Source organism: Rhyacophila brunnea, unplaced genomic scaffold, assembly GCF_057557595.1.
Source record: "Rhyacophila brunnea isolate RB1 unplaced genomic scaffold, BYU_Rbru_1.0 scaffold_13, whole genome shotgun sequence".
Classification (NCBI taxonomy): Eukaryota; Metazoa; Arthropoda; class Insecta; order Trichoptera; family Rhyacophilidae; genus Rhyacophila; species Rhyacophila brunnea.
In genome coordinates, this window is record NW_028232785.1 from 25,496,444 (window position 1) to 25,508,737 (window position 12,294).

The 12,294-nt window shown below is 35.6% G+C and overlaps 1 protein-coding gene across 1 annotated transcript; it reads left to right on the top strand.

The window, feature by feature from the left end:
- Window positions 1–1,743: 1,743 nt before the first annotated feature.
- LOC147077052 (uncharacterized) lies at window positions 1,744–11,381 on the top strand. The gene is made up of 2 exons (XM_085940979.1): window positions 1,744–1,893; window positions 9,036–11,381. Exons 1-2 carry the CDS (start codon window positions 1,744–1,746, stop codon window positions 10,149–10,151), a joined length of 1,266 nt encoding a protein of 421 aa, XP_085797105.1. The 3' UTR covers window positions 10,152–11,381.
- The last annotated feature ends 913 nt before the right edge of the window (window positions 11,382–12,294 follow it).

Here is a 12,294-nt window from a genome sequence, read left to right on the forward strand (position 1 = left end):
CTATTACATGAAATGGGCTAAATTTTGGCTAATTCATGTAATAGTCAAGCCTGTTGCCTTATTCATGAATAAGGTAAATTTTCTGCCGAGTACATGAAGTCGCCAGGGCATGGAATTCTTAAACTGTCAACATGACAGCAGAAAAAGTAAATATAATACGGATGATTTTATTAGTTATAATTGGACATAATATAATATTATTAGGTTAGGTTGGCTTAGGTTAGGTTTGGTTAGGTTAGGTTAGGTTAGATTAGGTTTTGAAATTCTGAATTATTCAACTGAATGTCCATTTTGAGGTTAGCTAACAAGTGTCAACAATACAATCGACCATTGCATGTACGATACCCAAGCACGAATCAAATCGCGAAAATACCTTTAAATAAAATTCATCCGTTATCATATTATAGTTCTAGTTTTTTTGCGCATAGTAAATGGACATGAACGTCATTTTAGTTATTGATTGGTATATTTTTATATTATAATCAATGACATTTGACACAAATTTGGTTAGTTGCAAAAAATACCACCGGAGCGCGACCACCTATTTCGACCATATACAATATACGTATATTTTGACCAATCGACGAGCATTTCACACATTTAGTTTAGTTGCAAAAAATACCACCGTAGCGCTAGTATCTAATTTGTCCAAGACATGAAGTAGGCAGAAAAATTACTGCCAATTTCACGCACTCTCCAGATATTTTGTCTAATTCATGAATAAGACAACGGGCTTGCATTTTTCATGATTTAGGCAAAATTTTGCCCATTTCATGTAATATTCAATTTCGCACATTCGGCGTAACATATACAATAATTTATTATTGTAACTCCGTGTAACCAACCGTACTATAATAATTATAGTATTATTTTGTACTATAATTTTGGTCCGAGTACTATGTACGATATAAAACAGATATACTACGCCTAAAATACTATAATTTTGAATATCGGAAAAAATATGTCATAATTACAAGATATAAAGATTTTTTTACATACTTAAATGTTTTTAAATTTTCTGTTGAATCATATAAACTTGACTTCACTAGCTAAAACGATAAAAAAAACCCAAGCAACCAATAATAGTGGATTGGATTACGGATTTCTTCCGAAATAACTTTTCATACAAAACAGAATTAACTGAAAATGAATTATTTTATTCTACTTAAAAATAGCTAAAAGTATTAAAAATGCATTGGCACCGTGTTCTAAAAGTTTCAAATGTCTAGCTAGTCGGGAAGTTAGTTAAAAATCGATTGCAAGATTTGTACCGGACAAACAACCACCGTACAAAATAATAAGAACTAATAAAAACGTTTTAATAAAAAGTACTTACTAAAATTTTGATGAATTGGTGCAAATAACTATAACTTCGCATTATTATTATTAATTTTGAAAAACGTAAAAAAATCCCTTGACTGTTTTAAAATGAAATTACTTGAATTCTTCGATAGCATTTTTAGTCGGAAGAGGTACCTTCCTAAATAAAAAGGGGTCGTGGAGTTTCTCAAATTTCCCCGTTATTTTTTTCTGACAAACAAATAACTTATACATTTTCAACAGATGACAACGTGTACTATATTTTTTCCCCAAATACTATAATTTAGGAGCCTCTGTACTAAAATTCCACTTTGAATGGATGGCAACACTGTATGTAACTATAAACAATATATTTTTAGAGTAAACTCATAGTAAACTCAATCGAGTCCCACGTTTTGATTTATATAAAGAAACCCGACTCAAATGGATATAAAACGTGAACCAGATGATAGTGAATCAGGCGAGGAAGATCAGAGTTGGTCTGATCTAAGGATCAAAACACCAAATAGCCCGGAAGTCAGCCCTTACTCATTAAAACAAGAGATTGTAGACGATGACAGTTGCACTTTCGAGGTTAGTTTTTCATAACCTATTTAACGTGAATTTTGGATTGTTTGATGAATGCTTGCCATTTATAAAAATCTGCAACCTACCTTTGGGCAGACGCAGCAGTGGCGTCCCAAGACAAAATGCCGCCCCATTTTTTTATACCTACCGTATTTTTTATCATCCTTTCATGACATCAAAATCTAAGAAATGTGTTGTATGGATACATTACTAACAAGACCTATAAATACCACTAAATCTAATTTAAATACCATCTCTACTTCAATAGACAAAAAGTAATGTGAGTCCACGGTTTCAGATACATTTTAAAATAGGTACACGTAACAACTTCCAAAGCTCGCGAGTAACAAGCAAAAATATTTGGATTTTTTTCAAATTAGGGTATGTAAGTATGTAGGTACCTACCTATAATTCAAATGTAATTCGCAAATTTACGCATGTGCGCAAGGACGTGACGTCCAATGACAATGGAAGTAAACTAGACATCGCGAAACCGAGAAAAAATTACAGTCCTATGAAACCTTTTTAGTAATTATGAATACACTTTCCAACCAGTGAACCGTTTTTTTTAAGGAAAGATATTTCCGTTATAACTAAGTTTAGGTAGCTATTTCTATATATACCTAACGATTCTCCTCGATTTTCCGCCCTTCGGGTAACTGCCGCCCTCAAGCGACGCTCAAACTGCCTACCCCCACGGGACGTCACTGAGACGCACTAGGTACCTATATCGTATTCCGCAAGTCGTGTAATATAACATTGTCAAAGATAATAATATATTATACGCAACGGTTACCTTCATGTAAATTATACGTACAACATTTCACCGAAGCACAGTTCGCCGTGAGCTTTGGTATCGGAAAGAGATGAACGTATATAATATAATATACAGTCTACAATTTTATTAGATTCAATATGGAAATTAATTTAATTTTCATAGTTAATTTTGGCAAAACTCATGAATTCAAGAATAAAAACCTAACCTAAAAAATAATCCGGTATATCGGTTATTTTCAAAATTTCTTTGCTGCTGGCTTCCTGTAAAGTGTAAACCGATATGACAGTGTTTTATTTAGACACGAATTTTATCTCAGTACCATACGACCCAAAGAGGCCATATATTTCCGATATAACATTTCACAGTGAAGTGTGATACGGCGAACTGCATACGTAGGTATAAGTTTCTGGACACGATACGCAACAGCGGTGTTTTAAGACGCATTCTGTATTTGCATATTAAGGCTATACCTCAGTTAAGGCATGGTCTAAAGAGATCGTGGCTAGGCGATGCGCGGATTGCGGGTTGCGGGTGCAAATGACGCATGCCGAACGAAATATAATTTGTCAGTTTTATTAGTATACGTAAAGTTCTAATTATAATATATTCATTGACACGTTCTCTTTTTCAAGTAAATGGGAAACGTTTTTATTCATCTTTACACGATTTAAGAATAATTACCCCCGTCGCTATCACGAAACAAATTGACGTATTCACACCTCGACGTTCGCTCTTCGAATGCCAGCGAGTCCAAAATTTCGTCGCGCCTATAGTTGAAAATTATTTGCCATTTCACTGAAGTATCTTCTTAAGTCTGGTGATTTTGATGACAATTTGTTAGAAGCATCGCGTGGTATTTTGTGCTCTCTTCTTGGTCGTACACTCATGGCTGAGGATCGTGACCACTTTTTAATTTTTCCATCCTTTGAGCGACCAAGACTTTCAATCCTTCTCGATATTTCGCTTCTCTCAGGGCAGAATGAACGGAGCTCTTTCACTTGACGATCTTCCTCTGCTTCGCCTTTCCTGGAGGACACCCAAAACCACCTGTCTCTCCAGGTTGTCTGTACAGTCATGTGCATTTCTTTTCTTTACCATGTGCATTAAATGCCACGTGAATAGACTAATTATTATTCACCGTCACGCAATAAAATCTATAGGTACCTACTGAACTAATTGTGCCTGTAAACGTGCATGTATATACTGGCAACAATAGTGCTTATTTTAAACTATCATGACAATATCTGTTTACACGTAAAAGTGCTGACTGTCTCTCCGATAATTTATTCTTTAAGAGTGAACGAGACGCGATGTTATCATTTTATGGTACTATTTGACAGGTAGTGAAAATCGGCCAACCTGAAAATTCGTTCGTAGTTAAATTTTTTGCCGGCAGGTTTGCCACTATCGTTCTATTGCGCAGGTGCAGATCGAAAATACCATACTGTCGCATGAAAATTCAGAAGCTTCCAAACTTTTTTTGATTCATGCATGCAAGCTTGCAACTGCAGGATAATAATACATGTTTACGCATACATTTTCTTGTTATCGCCGCGATAATACTTACCTACTCTGTCAACAGTAAATCCATACACGTGTAAACGGGGTGTAATACCTACTATGTGACACCATCCAAAATCATGCATCGTAAGTGTTATTAGGTATTATATTAACAATATACGATATGCCGATGATACTGTGCTGATTGCTGATGGTTTAAAGAGTTTACATCAACTGGTAGAAAAGGTTAATGAGGTCAGTAATTCCTATGGTTTAAAAATGAACCTCAATAAAACAAAACTATTTGTAGTATCAAAAATAGCGACACCAGACACCAACACAAATTTTGTCATTAACAGCGAACCATTCGAACGTATGACCCATTATAAATATTTAGGTACATGGGTCAATGAGAAATGGGACCAGTCTCAGGAAATAAAAACTAGAATTGAGATCGCAAGGAGTGCCTTTATCAAAATGAGACGCCTCCTTAGCAATAGAGATCTTAACCTAGGTTTGAGACTGCGTATGGTACGTTGTTATGTTCTCTCAATTCTTTTCTATGGTATGGAAGTATGGACGCTAAACCAAGAGATGTGACGGAGACTTGAAGCTTTCGAGATGTGGCTATATAGACGCATCCTCAAAATTCTTTTGACTGACCGGGTGACAAATGTTGAAGTTCTCAATCGAATGGGGAAGGATCGAGAAGTTCTACTTAGTATCAAAACCTGGGAACTACAGTACCTCGGTCACATTATGAGAGGACAAAAATACAGCATTCCCCAACTTGTCATTCAATGAAAGATCAATGGGAAGCGTAGCAGAGGACGGCGCCGCATTTCGTGGCTTAAGAACCTCCGTGATTGGTACGAGTGCAGCTCCACTGAACTGTTCCGGGTAGTACGACAAAGATAAGATCGCCTTGATGGTGGCCGACCTCCGCTAGGGCATGGCACAATAAGAAGAAGAAGTGTTATTTGCAAGGCAATTCTCTGTGGGGCGGGCTATTGGTCGCAAAATTCATATGATGATTGAGTCATTGGTATCTGACATTAAGTTAAAGTCGGCGAGGCTTATGCTTCAAACACATTATCATCACGATATCTGCTTACACACTAAACTGCCGCTATGGGAAAAATATGTGTAATGTCGTTTTTTTTTTGTATTTAAAATGTTATCAGACTGATGCTCCCATCTATAACTCCTCAGTTAGAAGCAAATTTGAGTGTGGGTCTATCGCTTGGGCACCTCATTAGTTGAAGTACGGCCTTATGGTGGAGATGGTCTAGAAGACATTTTTGAGACTCCTTTACTTTCGGCTGTATGAATATTATCCGTGGTTCAATTCGACTGACTTTCTCTTAGGTATGCTTACATACTGTAGCTTAAAATTTAAAAGGGATCTTTATTTAGCTACATATGTTTTCCAACTTATACGCGTCGTAGATGGAAACTCTGCCATTATTGGTGGTGTTGGCTTGTGTGTCTCTGATAATATTATCATAGGAAACGAGGGCATCCGTTGTTTGTTCTCCCAAGGCGCAGAACTAACCCGCCATTAGTGATACCAATTGGGAGGGCAATAACAATGTTTAATAAAATCGCTTCTGATATTTATATATTCCACGTACGTGAGGGTGAATTTAGGTGGACATTGTTTTATAAGTTTTTAAGATAGGGTCTGTCAATTGCTCACTATGTGTGCTTCCATCTACTTTTATTTTTGTTATGTTATTTTATTTTATTACTTAGTGTATTATTAACTCACATTGTTTATTTTATATTGTCATGTCGTGAATGCTTTAAATTTATAATTTGTTATTTTCATTATATTAGGTATGTGAAATAAATAAATTTGAATCCCTCAGCACATTTTGGACCTTTAAAAATTACTAGAATGACAACGAAGTCACCTCACGCGTATCGCGCTATATCTTGGACCGCAAGAGTCAGTGAACGTTTTAGAGCCTGTCCACATGGCGCGATTCCCATCGCGATTTACGTTCGAGAACTAGAAATGTCTTCCGTTCAGATACGGCATAGTTTGCGCGTTTGAAACAATTAGGTGACGTAATCATTTTTGATCCGACATAAAAAACAAACGCGAGTATAATAAAAAGCTCAACAACTCAATTGTGATAGTCGGTTTCTATGAGATTTTCTATTTCGCGACTTTCAATACATATTCTTCGCACTTTACAACCTAGGTGACGTAATTTATTTTGGAGTAGCAATAAAAAGTCTCGGGTTCGAAGGCCAAGCGGTCGTATTTGATTTTGTGTTGGCTGTAAACGCCGCGATTGTCCAGAGTCTGGTGTTTGCAGGCGACTGTTATGCGAGAGTCGTCACGCGCGAGCGCTTTTGGACAGCTGAATTGGGTCACATGTACCTGGAAAACGCGCGATTTGTCACTCGCGCGTAAAAACGTGCCATGTGGACAGCCTTTTATTCTGCAGGCCTACACATATTCAACTCGCGTCATTCTTTTATGATTGCATGAATCATCGCTGTCATCCGACTCCGCGTGAATGTTTATTATCAAGTTTTCAATATGTGTCTCTATTCCCTAATCACTAGACCTTTCAGAATCTTCCATTTTTTTATATCGTGCTCACACCATTTTTTTCCGTTTATTCGGAGTGTAATTTAGGATTAACCGATCATATCATAATATCTATTGATTTTTTGCCTTCCCACATTACTTTCAGAATGGTGCTAATAGGTACGTCAGTTGCCGACTTAACAATAATATATTTCAAATTTATCACTTTTAAACAAATATAAACAATAATTTATCGTGCTTGTATTTGTAAAGATTCTTTGTAATTCGCCGATCGTGATGGGGTATTCATTGTAAAACTGTAAAAAATATACTAATTGTATCGTGTAAAACAGACTTTTCACACATAGACACAGCGTTTACACTTACTGTCGTATTACACACTATAATACGACAGTGCAAGTAAAAGGGCTAATGAATATGTATTACTGTCTACTTTTCTAAAAGCAAAATGGAATTCAATATAACTAATACCTAATAATATTTATATATCTTTTTTAACAGCGACATCTAGCAAGCTCTTTTTACTTACTTCGGGGTTGTTTGATTTGCTCCCCAGTATGCGTATACTAACGCTAATGCATTCGAATCCTTTGTAGAATGAGATTTGTACCGCGGCGACGGGATGGGACATGAGTAACCCCGGTCAGTGATGAATAGACGGCATAGCTTTCTTAATTTGTACATTTGTGTCACCGCGAAATGGTGCGAATTCCGTTTAATAATGGTTTTATTACCGCGTGATCAACATTATGCTATTACACAATTTTCAACAATTGCTTTATTTCATTGTAATAATAATATATATTATCTAGGTATATAAAATAACAACAACTGGTTGATATGTATAAAATGAACTAAAAAACTAAAAAAAATAATTTATTCGTGTAATGAAATATGTATATTATGTCCAATAATAAAAAATATACGTGTATTTTTATTAAAATTGGGAGATAGGGTTGGTCCCTACGAACACCTTAGGTTGAGGCCAGTGGCGGCCAGTGTTAATAAAATTAGGGAGTGCAGTTAAAAACTTGCATTTTCCTTTTTGTGGTATTGAAAAAAATCGGCAATAGCCTTCGGAGTGGAAGTTGGCTTATGCTTAAATATATAATACATCTTGGGGGGTTGAGAAACAAAACGACGCTCACATTCACTGACAGCATTTATTTGTTGGCAAAGTTATAAAGTCCGAGCTACTGGATATGATAGATATGATGCATCGATTTTTATTGTAATATATTTTATATGTGCCAACGTAGTTTCCACGTTTGACTTTCTTAACTTCCATAAATTATAACTGATGCAAGTATTTTAGACATATTATGTCATTAAGACAAAGCCTTAAACTCCTCATTTGTGTAGATCCGATAGGTAGTACTCGGGTGATGGTCGGTTGAAGTTCACATACTGACGCAATTCGGGCATATCTTATACTCCCCTTTCGGTTATTTGCATCCCACATTCCCCGCATATACCTACGTGCTGTATCATTTTGATAAATACTATAGACCGGTAATATTTCAACGGGATATAGTTACTCTCTGTTAAAAAATTGCTAATACTTTTGTACACCTCAACTCCAGAATTGCACTACAAATGGGACAGATTTGAAAGACTTATTCAACATGTTCAACATCAACAACACGAATATTGTATTTGATAGAATAATTTATATTTCTTTTCTTCAATAATTGACTTTGGAAAATTGCTTTGTTCATCTTCGTAAAAAATATTTTATTCTCTTTAACGTTGAAAAATAATGCTCATACTCCACATACACTATTGAAATACCTAATATTGTAGAAATTGTTACAATGTGACGATTTCGTTAAATAACTACTTCTCTTAGAGTAGTATAAGTAGGTACGTAAAAAGTTGTAGTATGTACATAGTATGCAAAGATTATTAATAGTTTATCAGTTACTTACATTTACAAATTATCGACAGCGTGAAAAAAAATCATCGCCAGGCGGTTCGATTTCTCTCCTGCACAATTAATAGTACGAAAGACGTACCTATGCATACATGCAGCCCGCCAGAAATTACGCGCATTTTATGCGTGCAGACAGGCGACAAATTTAAGATATTTTACAATAATTAATTCATACAATATGTAGGTGAATACGTACTTATTATTACATAGTTACGTAATAATTTGGGAGATCAGTGTACTTTTGCTCCTATACAAGATCCCTGGTTGAGACGCCCCTGTTTCTATCGCTATACGAATTTATAAACTAATTTATTAATCATAACGTAATTGGAAAAATAAAATAATTGATATACTTACTTATTTTTTTATAGATTTCTTCTCAGCGACAGATTCATGAGCGCCGTAGTAAGTGTGAGAGTCCCCTGCCCATCGTGATTTTCAATGGAATTATTAAAGGGGGTTTTCCCTGCAAAGAATCAAAATCTTCATTCGAAGATATCCAAGAAAAGATCCCACAGCATCCAGAGATATCTATAGATGAACAAAACATCAAAGAAGAAGTGCAGACAATGTATTTTCCGAAGGTGGTTCGGATTAAGCTGAGAAAAATTATACATTATACGCATAATTTTGTTTGTAATGATTGTTCCTCTATATTCAGTTCCTTCAGTGGGCTAAAAGCACACAATGGTTCATGTATGACGTCTAAAAATCTCAATACGTATGAAATTAAATTAGTCGGTGAACACAAAATAAATAAAAATACACGTACTGGCGCAAAAAGATATCAATGCGAAGTATGCCCATCTAAATTCACGTTTCTAAGCGATTTAACAAGCCATAAAATGATACATACTGGTGAAAAACCATATCAATGCGAAGTGTGCCAATCCAAATTCTCGCGGTCAAACACACTAAAAATGCATAAATTGACACATACTGGTGAAAAACCATATCAATGCGAAGTGTGTTCATTACAATTTGGGCGGCTAAACTCACTAAAAAGGCATAAAATAATACATTCTGGTGAAAAACCACATCAATGCGACGTATGCCCATCTAAATTCTCGCAGCTACTAACACTAAAAATCCATAAAATGATACATACTAGTGAAAAACCATATCAATGCGAAGTGTGCCCATCTAAATTCTCGCGGCTAGACTCTTTAAAAAGGCATAAAATGTCACATACTGGTGAAAAATCATATCAATGCAATGTGTGCTCATCTAAATTCCCTCAGTTGGACAAACTAAAAATGCACAATAAAACATCACATAGTGGTGAAAAACCATATCTATGCGAAGTGTGCCCATCTAAATTCACGCGGCTAGACTCTCTAAGAAAGCATAAAATGTCACATACTGGTGAAAAACCATATCAATGCGAATTTTGCTTATCTAAATTCAAAAGTCTCCACACACTAAAAAGCCATAAAATTACACATAATTGTGAAAAAAACACATTATTGCGAAGTGTGCCCATTTAAATTTTAGTGGCTCAACGCGTTAAAAGTGCATAAAGTGACATATTCTGGTGACAAACCATATTAATGTGAAGTTGGTTGCTCATCTGAATTCTCTCGGTTGGACCATCTAAAAATGCATACTAAAATAATACTTTATCCTTATTCTTCGGCCATGTCCGTCCCTTAGGTAGACATTTGACATCCTTTCGCTCCTTAGCCAGCATATGGACATCACACGGCGCCTCCAAGAGGCCAGTATTCTTGTGTCGTTCCAGGTTCCAGGTATCCCGTAGCTCTGTTATATACACGCGAAGAGTGGAGGTAAGCTGTTTAGATATGCCATAAATAGTGCACTCTATACTTTGTTAGCTTTAGTGGTTTTTTTTTGATAGATAAACGAGTATTTTTGACTATTATTTATTATGGCTTGGTTAAGGAACCAACACCATCTGTTAATTGTAGTACTATTTCAATGAGAACAAAAAATACATTACTGAAAAAGTTAAGTGTGCACTATTTATGGCGGATCTTAACAGCCTACGTTTTCCCTTAGCCATTGCTATATATAGTACATATTATTTAGTTGCCTTCCTGTCGCCGGGAATTCGGTTAGCTTTATGCTTTATGCCATGCCTGGTTTAGGTTATTTTCTGGCACCCTCTGAGCCTGGTCCAACGTCGCCTCTTCACTTTCAGCGTAATGAGAGGCTGCTTGGTTCCACCGAACTCCATCGCAAACATCTGTCCTCGAAGTAGAGATTGCAATACCGAATGAATATATCAATACCGGTCAAACATATAGAAACAAAGAAGAACTTATGAATAAATACCAATAACATTAATATGGACGAATCATCTGGATAAAAAAATGACACTCACTTTTTTTCGGATCTGCCGAATGGCATAATCTGTTCTAACGCCATTACAATAAAGGTGATATTGTTATAAATTCCTTATGCTTTTTGTCGGGTCTGCCAAATGGTTCGGTTATAACGCTTCGCTCATATTATGAACATTGACACTAGATACACTGTTCTAACGCCATTACAATAAACGTGATATTGCTATAAATTCCCGATGTGTGATATCGAATAATGGAAATTGCGTAACGTCTACCTATACATGTGCGAATGTCGCTATGCGTGAATTTACTTGCTAGCTACTGTATTGAGTGCGTTGTCCATTAATAATGTCATTGATAAATACAACTTACACAATTTTGAAAACACCACTGAGAAAATGTAATATAACCAATAGAAAAAATCTTTTTGAAAAAAGTAAGACACCCCTCAGGAATCTAACCTGCATCTCTTGGGGTTCGCGCCCGTGCACATTAGCCACAATGCTAAAGGCGCCGCACTTAATTGCGACAATTTTTTACAATTGAGCTGCATTGGCTATCGGCTTTTGTACTTTAAATCAAAGTAGGTATTACTTTGATAACTAACCGATGTCACAGATTACTCCAAGATATTTCGTGTTGTAACTTACTTGAACTTGCTAATAATTTTTAATTAAGGAATAATTCACAAAATAATGTATTTTCTCAAAATTGTTTTCAAAATTATGTATGTTCAATACTTAGAATATTACATTCTTAAATCTTATGAATTATTCATTGACTAAATAAATAAGTAAGTAGTTAATTAAATATAACTATTAAAATATATTGAAATTACTGTTTTATAGTAACCTGTAGTACCTACTGTCGAACAAGAACTTCTTGTCTACGGGTTAAAACTATGAACTAACATGCCCCTCCGGACATATGTCTGGAACCGGAAATATGTCTATAACGATCAGGAAAATTAATAGAATTATTAATAGTACACTTTTTGTTTATTGCGAAGAACAAAAGGAGTTGTATCAACCTAAAATGAGAGCAGATACATTATTTAATCACACGTCGCCATCATGACAGGTATGTCACTGGGAAGTCTTTTATATGCGACTACAGCGATTTCCGGTTATCGACGAGATCTTGTTGTCGGACAATGCCTACTGTTATTATGTTGACCTTTGTAAATATGCGCACCTACATCATAATATTTTAGAACTGCTAATTTTTACAAAAGTCCGGGCACAGAAAAATCTGTGAAACTCAACGTTTGTTGGACGAATTATCAACGTTGGATCAATAGTAAGTGATAAAATAATTATTGGAA